Source organism: Phacochoerus africanus, chromosome 1, assembly GCF_016906955.1.
Source record: "Phacochoerus africanus isolate WHEZ1 chromosome 1, ROS_Pafr_v1, whole genome shotgun sequence".
NCBI lineage: Eukaryota > Metazoa > Chordata > Mammalia > Artiodactyla > Suidae > Phacochoerus > Phacochoerus africanus.
The window spans coordinates 146,317,216-146,335,829 of NC_062544.1; the positions used below are offsets into that span (position 1 = coordinate 146,317,216).

At 51.5% G+C, this 18,614-nt stretch overlaps 2 protein-coding genes across 5 annotated transcripts; one reads left to right on the top strand and one right to left on the bottom strand.

Annotated features, from left to right (window-relative positions):
- The first annotated feature begins 237 nt into the window (after positions 1-237).
- Positions 238-7,662, top strand: OGG1 (8-oxoguanine DNA glycosylase). 4 transcript variants are annotated; one of them, XM_047780268.1, is made up of 8 exons: positions 238-363; positions 1,155-1,262; positions 1,844-2,091; positions 2,673-2,852; positions 4,133-4,314; positions 5,942-6,092; positions 6,230-6,279; positions 6,516-7,662. In XM_047780268.1, exons 2-8 carry the CDS (start codon positions 1,156-1,158, stop codon positions 6,603-6,605), a joined length of 1,008 nt encoding a protein of 335 aa, XP_047636224.1. In that variant the 5' UTR covers positions 238-363; position 1,155; the 3' UTR covers positions 6,606-7,662. The 4 variants fall into 4 exon arrangements, with proteins under 4 accessions (XP_047636224.1, XP_047636231.1, XP_047636217.1 ...); XM_047780261.1 differs by lacking the exon at positions 238-363 and adding an exon at positions 390-840; XM_047780252.1 differs by lacking the exon at positions 238-363 and adding an exon at positions 391-879.
- CAMK1 (calcium/calmodulin dependent protein kinase I) lies at positions 6,762-18,268 on the bottom strand. Its single transcript, XM_047780238.1, has 12 exons — positions 17,491-18,268; positions 15,378-15,492; positions 13,831-13,962; positions 12,451-12,525; positions 12,206-12,344; positions 10,371-10,497; positions 10,201-10,276; positions 9,402-9,514; positions 8,759-8,837; positions 8,575-8,662; positions 7,139-7,256; positions 6,762-7,029 (listed from the first exon to the last, which is right to left on the bottom strand). Exons 2-12 carry the CDS (start codon positions 15,458-15,460, stop codon positions 6,947-6,949), a joined length of 1,113 nt encoding a protein of 370 aa, XP_047636194.1. The 5' UTR covers positions 15,461-15,492; positions 17,491-18,268; the 3' UTR covers positions 6,762-6,946.
- Between the last annotated feature and the right edge of the window lie 346 nt (positions 18,269-18,614).

Genomic DNA, 18,614 nt, shown 5'->3' on the forward strand with positions numbered 1-18,614 from the left:
GAATGGAAGAAGTTACATGACACATCCTTCCTGGGCCAGCCCAAGGCGCTGGCATCTGGGCTGCCTCGGGACCACACACTTGGTGGTCCTGTGGCCTCTATGGGCCGCCTGGCCCAGTCCCCGAGGAGGCCCCAGGCTGGCTGCATCTGCAGGAAGAAGCAGCTGCGTCCTGAGACAGAGTTGTCAGATCTCTCACGAGGAAGCCCGTGAGGAGGTCTGAGGCTGCAGCGTCAATGCTCAGCGACAAGGTCTCCGAGGGAAGCAGCTCAGCCGGCGGGCGCAAAGGCAGATCCTCCGGACCAGGCGCTGTGGAGACACTCAGAGGCTCAGCGGAGCCGGAGCTGCATTCTGGCGCGATTCTCGGTGAAGGGGGCTTCATGGGAGGCGGACTGAGGAGGGGAGAGGCTCGGTGAGAAAAGCTATCTTTGGACGGCAGGGGATAGGACCTGATTCTGAGGGCAGGAAGACCCTGAGGAGTCCCAGGGCTCTGAGGAGAATGGACAGTGAGGACTAGGGCCTGAGGGCGCTCTCTGCGACCGGGCCGCGGGGCGTCGGGACGGAACCAGCGGGCGTGCGGAGCGAGCACAAGCCCAGAGAAAAAACCCGGAGTGGGCAGCTAGCCCAGCGCGCGCCAACCGCTGCGGCGCTGCAAAGCCCACCCACCCGACGCCACGCCCGATTTTCATTGGCCCCTCTTAGCTCTCCGCCGACTGGCTACCTCTGGATCCAATTAGCCGGGCTTGAGCCCTACTTCCGGCGCTAGCGAGGTCCGCCCCTTAAGAAACCGGAAGAGCGCGTCTGCGCGCGCTTCCCAAAGTCTCAGCCGCTTGAGGACCCATGGTGCGCGCCCAGAGGCTGTGGAGGGCAAGGGGAGGACATGTAAGGAGGATGCGCGGGAGGGTAGAGGCAGGAGATAGGACAGAATGGGAGGGGCGGAGCTTTGGTGGCCAGCAAGGGGCCGGGCCTGAGGGGAGTGAAGGAATTTAAATGAAACTAGCGGGGCTTTAAATCAATTTAGAGGTCAGGATTTGGTGGGGAGGCCTTGAGGGGCGTGGTCTTTTGGTGGTAAGTAGAGCTGCTATGGAGTGGGCAGGGCCATCATGGGGCAGAGCCTGAAGTGGAAAGATTAGCCCTCTCTCCGTTCTGCCCCGTAGCATGGGGCATCGCACCCTAGCCTCTGTCCCAGCTCTATGGGCCTCCATCCCCTGCCCACGCTCTGAGCTGCGCCTGGACCTGGTTCTGGCTTCTGGGCAATCCTTCCGGTAAGTCACCCTGGCTCTTGGCTCCTAAGCACTGCAGACCTGGGACGTAAAGAATCACTGGGGGTTTGGAGTTCCCGTCGAGGCGCAGCGGAAACGAAACCAACTAGGAACCATGAGGTTGCAGGTTCGATTCCCTGGCCTCGCTCAGTGGGTTAAGGATCCGGCGTTGCCGTGAGCTGTGGTGTAGGTCTCAGACGCGGCTTGGATCTGGCGTTGCTGTGGCGTGGCTGTGGCGTAGGCTGGCTGCTCCAATTGGACCCCTGGCCTGGGAACCTCCATATGTCGCCGCGACCTTAATAAGACAAAAGGGAAAAAAAAAAAAAAAAAAAGGGAATCATTCGGGGAGATGGAAGAAACTTCAGAGTACAAAGGGGAGACTGAGGCACGGGTGGTGACCCTGTTACCTCATTTATGAAGTGGAGATAATAAGCCTGCGGGTGCAGTGTAGCTGCGAGGATCAAATGATATAATTGCATTTTGTAAATCAGTTTTGTATATGGAGCAGCTGTAGAATGGGAGGGCCCCAAAGTGTGCAGGATGGGAAACTGAATGCTAGGCCTCCCATGTGCCTGGGGGCTCAGGTGGAGGGAGCAGAGCCCTGCACACTGGAGTGGCGTACTGGCGGACCGTGTATGGACACTGACCCAGACTGAGGAGCAGCTCTACTGCACTGTGTATCGAGGGGATAGGGGCCGGGTTGGCAGGCCCACACTAGAAGAGCTAAAAGTGGTGCAACAGTACTTCCAGCTGGATATCAGCCTTGCTCAACTGTATCGTCATTGGAGTACTGTGGACCCCCACTTTCAAGAGGTGGCTCAGAAATTCCAAGGTGAGTGCAGAGCCAGAGGTATGGGTTGGAGTACTTGTGATTCAGTTAGGCTACTCAATTTCACCATCTGTTAAGTGGAGATGATATCTATCTCAGGATTTTATGAGGGTTAAGGAAGCTAATACATATAAGGTGGTAAAGTGCTTGGAATAGTGCCTGACACATAGTAATTATTATTCCTGTTATTATTGTCCTGCTGACCACAATAGTAGAGTAACAAGGATACTGAACCAGTTCTTGGCTGTGTGATCTAGGGTTAGTGACATCATTCGTTCTGTAAATGTTTACAGAGCATCCGCTCTGTGACTGAGGATCCTGCAGTAAACAAAACAGAAACAAATCCCCACCCTCATAGTGCTTACATTGTGGCTTCTTCATCTGTGGAATGGAATGAGAACCCAGCCCTCACAAGATGCTATGAGAAATGAGAGCTCTGGTGTTGCTTTCTCTAAGAACATTGTCCCCTCATTCCCTTGGGAATTCCCCGCCCCTCAAGCCTTGGTGTCTAGGATCTCAGGGTGAGAGGAGGCCACTCCCAACTCTGAGGTGCTTTCTGATCCCCCTGCCTTTCTGGTCCCCAGGTGTTAGGCTCCTGCAACAAGACCCCATCGAGTGCCTTTTCTCCTTCATCTGTTCCTCCAACAACAACATTGCCCGCATCACTGGCATGGTGGAGCGGCTCTGCAAGGCCTTTGGACCTCGGCTGATCCAGCTTGATGATGTCACCTATCATGGCTTCCCCAGTCTGCAGGCCCTAGCTGGTGAGTAGGTGGGTCCCTGCCCCCAGGCTCTCCAACAGCTTCCAAAATCTGTTCGGGTTTCCCCTGGTACCCATCTCCCATCTCAAAGCTACCTGCCTTCCCAAACACTACCCTCATCCAGAACTGTCCTGCCTGATCAGCCCCAGTTATACCTCATATTCCCTATCTGGCCTAAAATGTCAGCACCTCACCAGTCTGTGCTTCTTACACAGATAGAAATAAAATTTTCTACCCAAAAGTGTTTGAGGAATGAATAAAGCAGTCATGAGGTAAGGTAGTGTAATGAGTTAAGAGCACAGGCTTGGTGCTCCAGGCTTCGTATAAGATCCCATGACTACCATGTCCTTTCTTTTTTTTTTTTTGTCTTTTGTTGTTGTTGTTGTTGTTGTTGCTATTTCTTGGGCCGCTCCCGCGGCATATGGAGATTCCCAGGCTAGGGGTTGAATCGGAGCTGTAGCCACCGGCCTACGCCAGAGCCACAGCAACGCGGGATCCGAGCCGTGTCTGCAACCTACACCACAGCTCACGGCAACGCCGGATCGTTAACCCACTGAGCAAGGGCAGGGACCGAACCCGCAACCTCATGGTTCCTAGTCGGATTCGTTAACCACTGCGCCACGACGGGAACTCCCCACGTCCTTTCTTGAACAAGTTACTTAATCTCTTCTAAGCTCTCATTTTCTCCATGGTAAAATGGGAAAAACAGTAGTATTGTCATCATAGGAAAGTAAGCATGATAATGTACCTAAAGCACTTGCCCATGCATGATACCTAGCATTTAATGATAGAAGCTGTTGCTGTTATTATGACTTATTTTAGATCATGGATGTGAACACCCTTTGGAAAGGTTAAGAAATTCAACTGGGGAGTTTCTTTAGGGCAGCAATTCCGTCTCAGTCCTTGTTCCAGTGCACAGCACATAGTAGGTGCTCAGAAAACATTTGTAGGGAGTTCCCGTCATGGCGCAGTGGTTAACGAATCCGACTAGGAACCATGGGGTTGCGGGTTCGGTCCCTGCCCTTGCTTAGTGGGTTAACGATCCGGTGTTGCCGTGAGCTGTGGTGTAGGTCACAGACGCGGCTCAGATCCTGTGTTGCTGTGGCTCTGGCGTAGGCCGGTGACTACAGCTCTGATTTCAACCCCCAGCCTGGGAACCTCCATATGCCGTGGGAGCGGCCCAAGAAATAGCAAAAAGACAAAAAAAAAAAAAAAGAAAACATTTGTAGAGGGGCAGAATCCAGGCCTTAAGCTTGCTTCCCTCCCCATTCTCACCCCCACAGGGTCAGAGGTGGAGGCTCAGCTCAGGAAGCTGGGCCTGGGGTACCGTGCCCGCTACGTGAGTGCCAGTGCCCGAGCCATCCTGGAAGAACGGGGTGGGCTTCCCTGGATGCAGCAGCTGCGCTTGGCCCCCTACGAGGAGGCCCACAAGGCCCTCTGCACCCTGCCCGGGGTAGGCACCAAGGTGAGGCTTCAAGGGGGTAGGAGCTGCCCTCACCATCAATGCAGAGAACAGCAGAACAGGAAAAAAGGCAGGCCTGAGAGTGGAATACAGGCATGGCTCCTGAAAGCAGAGCCAGGAGAAAGGATACAAGCAGATGTTTTATAGAGAATATGTAGAGGGCAGAAAGGGTATAAAAGGCATTGCCCTTTGAATGCATTTATAGAAAAACCATTTGTTCAGGTACTTATATACTCTGCTATATGTATGCAGACGTTTCCAGAAGGAATCACAGGAAACTTAATAATGGATACCTTGAGAACACAAATAAGATGTTTCTGCTTTTCATTTTCTTCTCTTAAAATTTTATGTACTTAGAGTTCCCACTGTGGTGCAGTGGGTTAAGGATCTGGTGTTGCACATCTGTACAGCTGTGGTGTAGATTGCAGCTGTGGCTCGGATTCAATCCCTGACCTGGGAACTTCCGTATGCCTTGGGTGCGGCAGAAAAAAAAGTTTTATCTACTTACAAAACTTTGTTTAGGAAGTTTCTGTGTGGCAGTGGGTTAAGGATCTGGCATTGCCGCAGCTCTGGTACAGGTTGCATCTGCAATGTGGTTTTGATCCTTGGCCTGGGAGCTTCCACATGCCACAAGCACAGCCAAAGGAAAAAAAGACAACAACATTTTGTTCAGTATCAACAGGGTTAGCTATGAGTAGAATAATTGGGAATTTATTTGACTTTTATTGTTTTCTTTTTTATACTATTCTGTACTTTTCTCTTTTTTTTGGGTCTTTTTGTCTTTTCTAAGGCCGCTCCTGAGGCATATGGAGGTTCCCAGGCTAGGGGTCTAATCAGAGCTATAGCCACCAGCCTACGCTGCAGCCACAGCAACTTAAGATCTGAGCTGAGTCTGCGACCTACAGCACAGCTCACAACAATGCCAGATCCTTAACCCACTGAGCAAGGCCAGAGATTGAACCTGCAACTTCATTGTTCCTAGTCAGATTCATTAACCACTGAGCCATGACAGGAACTCCTATGCTACTCTGTACTTTAAAAATGAATCTTTGGAGTTCCCACTGTGGCTCAGTTGGGTTAAGAACCCAACTAGTATCCATGAAGATGCAGGTTCAATCCCTGGGATCACTCAGTGGGTTAAGGATCTGGCACTGTTGTAAGCCGCAGATGTGGCTCAGATCTGGCATTGCCGTGGCTCTGGTGTAGGTCTGTAGTTATAGTTCCAGTTGGACCCCTAGCCTGGAAACCGCCATATGCTGCAGGTGTAGCCATAAAAAGAAAAAGAATATTTGTTTAAACAATTATTTTTAATAGGCTCTGAACTCCAGCCCAATATTAAATCTTGGTTCTGCATTTTTGTAGCGGTATAATGTTGGCCAAGTCACCTCATCTTTCAGAACTTCAATTTTCTTGTCTGCTAAAAGCCTTTTCAGGTTATGATGTGAATCTAGCATACATAGATGTTCACCCAGTAGCACTCTCATCACAGGTGTTTTTAAAATTATTAATAGAATGTACAGTAATAGTAACTTCAGAGTGCAGAAGAAAGCAGCTGGCTTTGGGGCTGGAAGTAGGTTGCTGAGTGGATGCTGCTATTCCTCTTCTGTGGCTCACTCATTTTCCATCACAGGTGGCTGACTGCATCTGCTTGATGGCCCTAGACAAGCCCCAGGCTGTACCTGTGGATGTCCATGTGTGGCAGATCGCCCAACGTGACTACAACTGGCACCCCACTGCCACCCAGGCCAAGGGTCCAAGCCCCCAGGCCAACAAGGAACTGGGTAAGGAGAGAGAGGGCTGCCAGGGTTGGCGGTGACTTAAAGTGGTGGGAACTTCCCACACCTCTCCCTAAAACCCCGCCCCCATGGATAGGGAGTGAGAGAGGCCAATTAATGTTGCCTCACTTCTTCTGGTTTAGGAAACTTCTTCCGGAGCCTGTGGGGACCTCATGCTGGCTGGGCCCAAGCAGTGAGTGTACCTAGGCTTCCCCTTCTTCCCCACCCCTGACCCACTGGACTCTTACACCTTCCGCTGCCCCAGGTGACCCTAAAAGACTCTCCCCCCACCCCCACCCTGACTCTAGACTCTCATTGCTCCAGCCCTGCCCCCCATGAACACTTCTAGCTCCCCACAGTGCCACCGGCCCCACCAGGCCCGACCCCAGTGTACCTTCTCCCCACTCACGCTCCTGCCCCTACCCCTAGGTGCTGTTCAGTGCTGAGCTGCGCCAACCCCACCGAGCTCAGGAGCCACCAGCAAAGCGCAGAAAAAGATGCACAGGCCCGGTAGGCTAGATGGGGGCCTTGGACAGAGGGATTCCCCCGACACCTCTCCTATCCAGTCTCATGTTGGAAAGGGGGATTCCCTGCAACTATCTCAGGGGCCAGGCACCCTCAAATCAAGCACAACAGTGTTGGGGTGGGGGTTGTGTGTGGAGACAGAGCTACCTGTGGTTTTAATTTCTTCCCTTTATTATAAGAAGGAACAATAAAATAGAAACATTTGTATGGAAAAGGCAGTGGAGGTATGGTAGGCAAAGGGTTTCAGAGGGGGGTGAGGCAGGGTAACTCCCCAGTTTATGGAGGGAGGGGGAGCAGGCCACCCCCAGGCCCTCCCACATAGGGGATCCCAGCCCCTAGAGCTGGGGGGGCAGTGTGGGAGACACTTCTGGACCTGGCTCCACGCAGCAGTCTCGACAGCAACAGCCAGCCGCAGAACCTGCTCAGGAAGAAAACACAGCCGGCTGTAGGAGCAGACCCTCTGCTTCAGCCTGGGCGTCTCTCTGTGGACCCCCCCGCCCATGCTCTTCCAGGGCCCTGGTCCTCACCCCCAGCTGCTGGTGTTAGCAGCTCCCCATGGCTGGCCGTCTGTCCCTGCCCCTCCTGGCTGGTGCCCAGCTGTAGCTTCCTCATGTGCCGCACCACAGCCGTGGCATTGAAGGCTTGCTGCAGAGAGAGGGGGGTGTGAAGGGACTTCTGAGTTAGAGTGGGAGATCATGGGGCAGAGTCTGGTGGTAGAATTCTTGCAGCAGTTCTGTTCTTTTAATATTTGTTGAGACCATAAAACCCTCAAAACCTCTAAAAGCTTTATTAAATTATATTCAGCCATATTATATATTTGCAACACATACATATTTATAAAAATGTATATAGACATGTATGACTTTTATATACAATGAATTCATATTCACATAATAAACAGTATAGCATTATGTATCAGGTACTGTTCTAAGCACTTTACATAGTATAGTTCATTTAATCTTCAAAAAAGTCTTTGAGGTGGGGACTTAATACTGTCACCATTGTCAAATGAGGAAACTGAAGCACACAGCAGTAAAGTAACTTGCCCAGGTGTATGTGTATCATTCTCTATTCAACCTCCCCACTGAGATGTCCCTCAAATTCCCCATGTCCTAAACCAAAGTTATCCCCCAAACCAAGTTTCTTCTCCTGGGATCTCTATCTTAGTGATGGTATCACAATCCACTTTGTCCCCAACCAAAATCTTGGGCCAGCCCTGGACATCTCCTCTGTCCCCCAATATCCTTTCTACCATCACTTGTTGATTCTGCCTCCCAGATTCCTGGTTCAATCAGTGCTCTCTGTTCCCGTTGACTCCGCTAGTCAATCCCTCACTGTCTTCTGACTACATCTCTGCCACAGCCTCCTAAGGGGTCTCCCCAGCCTTCACTCTGTGCGTCTCTGCATCCTGAGAGCTCTTTCTAAAGAGTAAGTTCCTGCTTAAAATCCTTGGGCTCCCAACATCCTCAGGATCAAGTCAGTGCTCCACTGTGGCATTTGAGCCCCTGAGTAGCCCAGCCCCTACCTGTGTGTCCAGCCTGAGCTCCTGCCCCCCAGCCCCTGCAGTCTAGTAAAGCTTAGCACTTGCAGTGCTTCGAATGACCACACTCTCTTCCCCTAGCTCTTTGCACACCTATTGCCTCTGCCTCAGACATTCTGCTGTGCTTGGCTAATTCCTACTCGCTGTCAGGCCGTTATCACCTTTACGCCCCTTGCAGGACCCCATGGGGTTAGATGTCTCCTTGGAATTATATACTGTTCTCCCTCTAGACTTGGAGGTCGGGGACCTCAGTGCAACAGGGTAGGGTCACAGAGGATGAATGAATGAGGGTCTTTAGTGAGCATCCCTGAGAATTTACCGTGTGCCCCACTTGGTGCTAGGTGCTGTATGAGCTGAGACCTAGATGGAGGTGGAGAGGAGTCCTGGGGAGCCTGGGACCCAGGACTAGGGACAGAGGCTTACCTTCCACTTGCTCTTGGCAAAGTTCTTCTTGATCTGCTCGCTCACTGACTGGTGAATATTCTTATCTAGAGCCGTATCTCCTGCAATCCTAGGATGAATGTGTGCGGAAGGCTGTCAGTGAAGGCAGGGGCAGGCCTAGGGGCCCCAAACCCTACCCCAGCCTGGAACTTGTGGGAACTCTCACCAGGGGTGCTGCAAGGCCTGGTCACAGGTAAACCTCTTCTCTGGATCCTTCTCCATCAAGTGTCGGATGAAGTCTTTGGCTGACCCCCCAAAACAAGAGCAAAGACAGCATGGTGGTGCCCAAGAACAACCCCAAGATAGAACCCACCCCCTGGGGTCTGGCCTGGCATTGAAGCTCAATCTGTCCATGTGCTGCCCCACCCCATCTATACTCTCTCTAAGCCCCGACCCACCCCAACCCTCCAGCTTTCTCCCTGAAGAAAAATCTGTTCTTAGCAAAGACTCTACTCAGTGTATTCACACTGATGTGTAAATGATTGATAATGGCTTCACATCTTTGCCTCCTCATTGGAGACACAGAAGGTCAGATGAGAACATGGTGGTGTTTTAGGCATTAGGAAGTCAGTGAGGGAAGGTATGTTAAAAAATACTGTGGTTTGAAAACTGAATGAATGAATGCCTACAGTTTCTCAGACTGGGGGCCAAGCAGAGGGAAGCATCCAGGGTGGGTGTATGGTCTCGAAGACACCTCTTAGTCTGCGACTGGGGAATCTGACAGAAGGAAGGTGTTGAGGAGACCCCCAAAGTGAATGAGGAAGGCACTGCAGGTAGGACCCAGAGTAAGAAAGCAAAGCCCCCAATACCGGAGTCAGAGATGTCGTCCCAGTAAGGAGAGTCAAACTCGTACTCGGCCTTCAAAATCTGTTCAAAGAGTTTGGCATCATTCTCGTCATAGAAGGGGGGATAACCACAGAGCCTGGGCAGGGAGAAACTCATTCTCATTTCCACTTTCACTGCACCCTTTGGCTCTAGGATGGAGCTTTGGGGCAGTCTTGGGGGTCAGACAGGACCCACAGGAAGGAGCTCCGCCTGTTACAAGGGGAGAAATCTCCACCTCTCTGCCATGCTCACTCCTGTCCATCTACACTGGCTTTCTGTTCCTTGACGTGCTACCAGCTGTCCTTCCTCAGGACCTTCGCACTTGCTGTTCCCTCTGACTAACTATTCTCCCCGCATCTCTAAAATCTGGCTCCCTCACTTCATTCAGGATGCCACTCAAATGCCACCTCCTCAGAGAGGCCTCGCTATCCTCCTTATCTAAAATAGTATCCATCCTGACCTCCCTGACTTGCTTGATTTTTCTTCACAATATTTCTTACCACCTGACATTATTTTACATATTTATTTCCTTGTTTATTGTCTCCCTTCCCTACTAGCATGTCTGCTTCCTGAGGGCAGGCACTTTGCTTTGTCCTCTGCTAAGTCCCCAGTGCTTAGCATAGTATCAGAAACATAGTATCTACTTAGTACAGTAATATTAGTTATTAACTAGTAGTTATCAGTTAATAACTGGAAGAAAGAAATAGCAGAGAGGAAGAAGAGGGCAAAATTGGGGAGAGGAGAACTCTGGAGCCACACCCTAAGAGCCAAGCCCCCACTCACAGGATATAGGCAATGACTCCAATGGACCAGCAATCCACTGCCTTGCTGTAGGGCTTCTGAGCCAGCACCTCTGGGGCTGTGGAGGGAAGGGAACCTCGTGGTGACAAACTTCTGCCCTGCAGCTCCTGATTCCTCCCCAACCCACAGTCCCAGCCTAGGGCCCTCCGTACCCACATATCCTGGGGTCCCGCATGCTGTGGAGAGCACGCTGCCAGGGTCCTCCATCTTGGAGAGGCCAAAGTCAGAGATCATGATCTTGGAGTCTTCATCCAGGCTGTAGTACAGCAGATTCTCTGGCTTGGAGGGCGAGAGAGTGGAGAAGGGGGAGTTGGAGATGGCCAGAGGCCAGCAGAACCTTCTGCCTCCCCAGTTGCCCCCTGAGAAACAACAGGCCCCCCAAAGCCACCGTGGCTTCACAGCTGCCGTCTTGTTTGGAGGCACAAGAAACTCAAGGAAGTTCTCAAGGTTAAAAGTTCCACACACATATGCCGCGGGAGCGGCCCAAGAAATAGCAACAATAACAACAACAACAACAACAAAAAAGACAAAAGACAAAAAAAAATAATAATAAAGTCTAATAAAAAAAAAAAAAGAGTTCCCGTCGTGGCGCAGTGGTTAACGAATCCGACTAGGAACCATGAGGTTGCAGGTTCGGTCCCTGCCCTTGCTCAGTGGGTTAACGATCCGGCATTGCCGTGAACTGTGGTGTAGGTTGCAGAGGCGGCTCAGATCCAGCGTTGCTGTGGCTCTGGTGTAGGCCGGTGGCTACAGCTCCGATTCAACCCCTAGCCTGGGAACCTCCATATGCCGAGGGAGCGGCCCAAGAAATAGCAACAATAACAACAACAACAACAACAAAGACAAAAGACAAAAAAAAAAATAAAGTCTATTAAAAAAAAAAAAAAGTTCCACACACACACACATACTCACAAGAAATGAAGTTCCCATCATGGCTCAGTGGTTAACGAATCCGACTAGGAACCATAAGTTTGCAGGTTCGATCCCTGGCCTTGCTCAGTGGGTTGAGGATCCAGCATTGCTGTGAACTGTGGTGTAGGTTGCAGACGTGGCTTGGATCTCACGTTGCTGTGGCTCTGGCGTAGGCCGGTAGCTGTGGCTCCAATTTGACCCCTAGCCTAGGAACCTCCATATGCCGCAGGAGTGGCCCAAGAAATGGCAAAAAGCTCCCCCCCAAAAAAAAAAAAAAGTTCCAGAAAGGACAAGGGCCTTGGGGATGCGGGAAGGAATTTCCTACAAACTGTAGGTGTGTATTGTGAAGCCCTAAAGAATTTTTGAGCACCTGTTGTATGCTGGATCCTGTGCTGTGATTGATTTCAGTTCATCCTATCACATCCCTGCCAAACCACTCTGAGTAATCCCACTTTACAGATGAGGAAACTGATGCCTGAGAGTCTACAGTTAGAGAGTGGCAAACCGCCGTCCATCTCACCCCAGGGCTTTTCTAGAGTGGAATGAGATGTACTACAAAATTTAAACCCCATCATCATCTCTGAGAAGTAGGGTTTCAGGGGCTTCAGCTTTCCTCTTTATGTTTTGCTGTTTCATCATCTTTTCTACAAAGAGCAAGTGGGACTTTTATTTAAGAAAAAAAAAAGACTTAAGATGTGATAGGGATAACAGCACACTTCACCCTTGTGTCCATTTGGGTGTCCAATTTGGAATGGGGAAGAGGCAATTTAGGATTTACAAGGTCAATTTTTCTTTTTTTCTTATTTTGTTTTTTTAGGGCTGCACCAGGCATATGGAGGTTCCCAGGCTAGGGGTCGAATCAGAGCTGCAGTTGCCAACCTATGCCACAGCCAGGGCAACCCCAGATCCTTAACCCACTGAGCAAGGCCAGGGACTGAACACATGTCCTCATGGATACCAGTCGGATCTGTAGCCCATTGAGCTACAACAGGAACTCCCTACAAGGTTAATTTTGCAGATGGGAAGCCAAGGTTTGGCAAGGGGGTGAAGGGTACCCCAGTACCCCACACCCCACCTTGAGGTCCCGGTGTACAATGCCCAGATCGTGCAGGTACTTGACGGCGTCCAGCACTTGAAAGATGAGGCGGCTGGCATCCCGCTCTGTGTAGAAGCCTTTTTCCACAATTCGGTCAAACAGCTCCCCACCTGACACGCTGCATCAGGGACAGAGCATTGTGGCCAAGACAGCAGGGAGGCAGAGAGGCCAGGGAGGGGGCACGGGGAGAGGTGTGATGAAGGGGCAAAAGCAGGGCTGCTCACAGCTGCATGATGAGGTAGAGGTGTCCCCCACTCTCATAGATGTCATCCAGGGCTACAATGTTGGGGTGCTTGATTCTGAAAGGAGAAATGTGGTGGTTCAGGGTTGAGCACAGCTCGCCCTCTTCCCACCCTCATCTTGAAGAGCCATGCCTACACACCTGGGCAAGACAGACCAATGATAGGGTCCCAGAGGGAAAAGCTGATGTGCCATGATTTATTCTAGTGTAATGGAAGGCAGGGGAGCACAGAGGTTAACACGGGGCTCTGGCATTGGACAGACCTGGGCCCAACCTGCCTCTGCCCCATGTCATTTGGGGGCAAGTCTCTTCACCTTATAGCACTGATCAGTGTATGATTGTAATAACATTTGTCTTGGCAAGGGGGTGAGGGGTACCCCAGCTCCCCACACATTGACAAATGTTATTACAATCATATACTGATCAGGGCTTATGTATTTGTCAGCTTCCCCCACCAACGTAATCTCTATGAGACCAAGAGCTTTTATCTTGCTCACCACTGTTCCCCTAGCACCTGGTGCAGAGGAGGTGATCACTAATAAATTGAGTGTAACCTCTCTGAGCTCAGTCTCTGCATCTATAGCATCTATAATATGAAGCCAATGATGGTACTTCCCTCAAAATGTTGAGGTGAAGATCATGTGAGGAAATGAAGGTGGGAGTCTTGGCACAGTGCCTGGCATACATACAGTAAATGTTCCATACATGCACTAAAGATGGTAACTGAGTCTGATGGAAGCTTTGGCTCTGCCACAAACTTGCTGTGTGACCTTGGGCATGTCTTTTCCTCTTTGGGCCTCAGTCACCCCAACTCAACAGTGGAAAGAATAATTATGTCCCTGCCCAGGGTATTTAGAAAGATTAAGGAGGAGGCTGGAAGTGAAGATTCTGTATAAGCTTTCCAAGTGAGAGCAGCAAGTTTTCCATAAGCATGAGCAATTCATAGAACATTTGGTTGTTGATTGAGGAAGGGGCCAGCCGACAGGCATTTATAAACTTGCTAAGTGGTTTAATAGGTGGCAGGAACTTGAGGTAGGTCTAGAGATAATAGCAATTGAAGTACATGGGTTCAAGACATGTTCAAGGATTGACCTTTAGATCTGATTAGACATTAAACCACTTCAAATAAGCAGCAGAATCTCAGTCACATCTGTCATGTTAGCTGTCATGCCAGGCACTTGAAATAAAGGACCTCTAATAAAGGACTCCACACCCCTACCAAGTGTGGATTATTACCACATTTTATAAAAGCAATTTGAGGCTCAGAGAAGTTAGATGATTTGCCCAAAGCAAAGGCAGGAGGAGGATGGGAGAGGTTGAGGTAGGGTCAACCCAGGGCAGGGACAGGATGTGGGCCACTCACTTGTGTAGGACAGCGATCTCATTCTCCATGCTGCCCTCCTTGCCTTCCAGAGCCTTCTTGGCGATACATTTGATGGCCACCAGCTTCTGAGTCCTCTTATCTTCTGCCAGGATTACCTCTGAGAAGGCCCCTCTGCAGTGAGAGGGGATTTACGAGGTGGGAAACAGGAACCTCCGCTTCCCTCCAGCCTCTCCTCCATACCCTATGGGTTACAAAACCACCTCCAGACCAAGGAGGTGAGATGAGTCTCCCTCTATCATTCATTCACCCTCCTGGTGCTACAGGTGACCCATCCTGTGACCTACACCACAGCCCACAGCAACGCCAGATTCTTAACCCAATGAACGAGGCCAGGGATTGAACCCACAACCTCATGGTTCCTAGTCAGATTTGTTTCTACTGTGCCACAACAGGAACTCCAGAATTTGAATTTTAACAAGATCCTTAGGTGATGTGTATGCTCACTAAAGTTTGAAAAGCAATGCTTTCTAACAGGCTCTTAGAAAGGAATATACTCATTTGCACTAAAGTTACTGATTAAGGCAGGTTTACTAGAGTACTCTTTCTAGGACTATTTTTCTTTCTCTGGGATAATAAGTCATAAGTCAAAGGAAAGCATCTCTCATGGTGAAATCTCAATCATCAAAGTAACTAGTGACTGTGACACCTTCATTGCTGGTTTCTGGTATTGTCCCTCTCCAATTTATCTGCCATACTGTGGCCAGAGTGACCAGAAAGTCTTAAATGTCTTCCTATGACTTGTGGGATTAAGTCCAGCCTCCATAGCTTGGTATTCAACACCTTACATGATGTGTTCCTCTCAGCCTCTTCTTCTACTCTTCCCCCAGCCTCTGTTATAAGCTTTACCAGACTCTACCTCTTTCCATACACAACATGCCTTTGAGCCTTTGCTTATGCTATTCCTTCTGCCTGGAATACCTTCTCTTTCTCTGACAAGTACACTCCTACCCATCCTTTCAGTCCCCAGCTCTTAGGCCCCTTCTCCAGAAAGTTTATCCCCACACAGAAGTCTCTGCTCTCTCTGGGCTCAACAAAGTCCTCATTCATGACTTTAGCTGGAGCAGAGCACACACCTGTTGTCATCTTACGTGGGTCTGTCTCCCTCACATGTTTGGGATCAATGTGAGGGGCAAAGATCAGGTTTGAATTATTTCTGGATTCCCACCATTGTGGGCAGCCATGCCCAGCCTCAGTTCCAAAACCTAGGTTAGAACCCCCAGTTCTTGGCAGCAAGTTTGAAAAACTGGCTCCTTCATTCTCATCACAGGAACCTAGAACTCTGGCAAGAGCCGCCTCAGTTCCCACCCACTGTCAGCCAGAAGTGAAAAGCCAGGGCCAGCCTGGGCCAGGCAATGCTACCATAGGGCCTGGGCTGCAAGAAACAGGAAGCAGTGATCAACTGGCCAGAGGAAGCACCGCCCTGGCCTCAGCCTCCTCTCAGCCCTCCAGGCCCAGGGGTAAGGGCCTTCCCAACCCCACCTCCCATCTCAGGGACAGCTGCCCTTCACTCCCACCCTGAGACTCACGTTCCTAGAACATCACGGAAGTCGTAAATGTCTCTAATATCCTCCGCCTGCTTCCAGGTGGGGCCTTCCACTGCCCCCGGCATGGCCCACTGCCCCCCGACCACAGCCAGGGCTCCTGGGAAGGAGAATGGAAGGAGAAGACTCAGTGGGGCCCCCATCTTTGTGGGAACTTGCTTGGGCGCTCCTGTTCAGTCACTCAGCCCACACTGAATCTTTCCTTGATCATTCATTTGACAAAGTCATTCAGCAAACATTCATTCACAGTCATTTGTTCTTTCAACAACACCTATTCAGCACGCCCTATGCTTAGAGGAAAATCCCTCAGGGTGGCAGCAAAATTCTTTATTCAACAAAGTCACTCATTCATTCATTAATTCAGCTCACCTCCCAGTTTCTCCCTCTCTAAATCGAAACACTCAGGGGCACACTGATCTCTGGGAGAAGTGCAGAGAAGACCCCAGAGCAGCTTGTAGAAACGCACTGCCCTGGAGGATCCCCTTGTCCCAGAACCAGTGACGTCCCAGCCCCACCCTCAGAATTGCTGGGGTGTCTCCTCTCCCTCCCCCTTCTCCCTGCCAGGCCTCTTGGAAATCAGGTTTCCGGCAGCCTGGGCTTCCAGCAATATCTCTGCCACGTTTTTTAAATAGCTCCTTCCACACTGTTACCACAGCAACAGCAGCCACAGCTGGAGCTCCCCAGGCCTCTTATTACCCCCTCTCCCTTCTGACTCCCCATCTGGATCCCAGCAACCTGAGAAATTGTCCCACCCAACCTGTCCCCTCCTGGCTTCATCTCATCCTGATCCAGCCTATACTTTTCACCACTGAGACTTCACCACCACGGAGACTCTAACCAGTAGTAGAGGGTGAGTGTTCTCTCCCCATTTATCAGATGAAGAATGGGGAGACTAAGGTTGGTGATGGATAGGGTCTGGATCCAGAGTTGCTCAATCACCCCTAGCTGGGCCCCAGCAAAGACTGCTGGAGGCAAAGACCTAGGAAGGGACTGCAGCCAGACTAGGACCCATCCAGAGAACACAGCCTCTCAATCCCATCCCAGGTCCACAGAGAGTGAAGCCAAAACAGAGCTCAGTGTACTGTGTGTCCTCAGGGAGGGCCCCTTCCTTCTCTGTTTCCTCCATGGGAAAAAATGAGGGGAAGGTGCCCTGATTAGAGCCCCTAGTGTGGGATTCCACTCTTTGGATGGGACATGTTCCCAAGGGGGCCTGGCCACCAATCCCAAGGGGCAGAAACTTCTAGGAAAGGAGACTTGATGGTAAGCTGTAGAGGCACAATTTTAAACCCACCTGGAAGCCTGGAAGATATGAACCTCACAGTTTCACATCAAAAGCCACCCACACCCCTGAACCCAAACACCTGTCTCCAGCACACGCCATCCCCAGTTACTCTGACACTTGATCACACATGTACACCCAGACATCAGCACACACATCCAAACACACACTCTCCCAGACATCCTCACACCCAAACATCCCTCTCATACCCCAAAACACACATCATACACACCTTGATGACACCCAGACAGGCAGACACACACACTCACCTGTATACCAGACATCCCAGATTCATTCATACCTTTATCCTAGAAGCTCTTCAACTGCAAATCCTTATACTCCTAACTCCAAACATGGTCAGCACACAACTGTATACACCCCCAACTCTGACTTACTGCCCTTTTGAGCTGGATACCAGCACACCACAACACCTGGACACATATCTGCAACAAAAGCACTGACTCCCAGACATCCGCACGGATACCCTTATACACCAACATGCTGCAACTTCATATCTGAAGCCCCTTGCCAAAGCTAAGTCACTCTCATATCCCAACACATCCATACCTCCAAATGCCCAGTCTTTCCACATTCAGGCCCAGCTGAAGGCAGACGCACGCACACACATCCCTTTCCCACCTTCCTCTTTTACCCACTCAGTTTCCCACCGGCACCTGCTGGGCCTGGGGCAGAGGTTGGGGAGTGAGGCCCGGCCCTGCCCATCTAGAGTCCGGCACGCCCGGGCTCCCCTTTCCATCCTTGGGGGAGGGTATCCAGCGGCTGCGCCCAGGGTCGGACGGCGCGGCTTTGGGGTTGTACCTGCGGCTGCCCCACCGCGGGGCTGGCTGGGAGGCCCGAGGTGCCTGGTGCTGGGTTCTGGCCGCTGGCCGCTGGCCGCCGCCCGCCGCTGCTGCGCGCCTGGCCCCGCCGCCGGCTCTCTCGCTGGGGCTTGGTTCGGACTCGGCTGGCTCCCTCCGCCCGCCTGCGGCTCTGATGTCAGTGGAGGAGGAGCCTGCGACGGAGGGACTGGGGACTGGGAGGTGAGGCTCCGCTCCCGGGCTGGGAAAGGGGCGAGAGGTCAGGAGTTAACCGCGGCCGCCCTTCGTGCAGGTCAGATCCTCCGCTGGGTTCCTTCCATCCTTCGTCATCAGGCTGGGTCCCCGTTTCACAGTAGGAACAACTGAGGCACAGAGAGATGAAGCGCTCAAAGTCAGTTGGTCAGAAGCAGAGTCGAATTCGAACACAAGTCTGTCTGATGCCGGAAGCTGGCCATTTTCACCCTGTCTCTAGGAGTTTCTTTCAGACCAGTTCTGGGAGCTCCCTTAGGGTTGGGCGCTGTCCTACTCTCCCTGCCCCTGTCTGCCCCTGGGAATTAGGCCCAGGGAAGAGCTCTAGAGACTGAGAGGAGTGGAGGCCTGGGGCCGTTCGGAAAGGACTAGGCAAGGGTAGGCGATGAAGAGAATTGAGACAGTCTTAGGGTGGGGACCCCATTTGACATGCGGGAAAACTGAGGTCCCTCTCTGAGGCAGAGCTAAGGCTCTAATTCTCCACACCTGCAGAGCTGATGCTCTAATTCCCTACACCTGCGGGCCAGATCGGGTGTGGTGCCCAGAGGGACTGGGGCGGGGAGGGAAGGGGGAGGGGGGAGAGTTAAATCTGGATCCTCGAGGAAGCGGGCCAAAGAGGACCACGTGACTGGGCTGGCGCCAGCGGCCTTTGGCTCAGGGCCAGGTTGGGAGAGGAAGCCCAAAACCGCTCTGGGGCGGCGGGCAAGGGGCCAAAAGACCTGACCTGTGTCCTCTTGAGCAAGGCCTTCCTTGGGGAGAAGGGGCTGGGGGAGCAACTCCCAGAAAGAAGCGGTGGAGCTGGACTGGAGCCAGCCGGAGGAGGCACGTTGCTGGGGACACCCCCACTCCACCTCATGGCCACTCCTCAATCTTGAA

Bases quoted from the DNA above. Each gene is read 5' to 3' on its own strand.
- OGG1 (XM_047780268.1), top strand. From the start codon at position 1,156: ATGGGGCATCGCACCCTAGCCTCTGTCCCAGCTCTATGGGCCTCCATC. The intron at 1,263-1,843 runs GTAAGTCACCCT...CTGGGGGCTCAG, and splicing joins GCTTCTGGGCAATCCTTCCG to GTGGAGGGAGCAGAGCCCTG. The intron at 4,315-5,941 runs GTGAGGCTTCAA...TTTCCATCACAG, and splicing joins TGCCCGGGGTAGGCACCAAG to GTGGCTGACTGCATCTGCTT.
- CAMK1 (XM_047780238.1), bottom strand. From the start codon at position 15,460: ATGCCGGGGGCAGTGGAAGGCCCCACCTGGAAGCAGGCGGAGGATATT. The intron at 12,526-13,830 runs GTGAGTGGCCCA...TTCTCCTTTCAG, and splicing joins GAGATCGCTGTCCTACACAA to AATCAAGCACCCCAACATTG. The intron at 10,498-12,205 runs GTGGGGTGTGGG...TCGCCCTCCAAG, and splicing joins TTGTACACCGGGACCTCAAG to CCAGAGAATCTGCTGTACTA.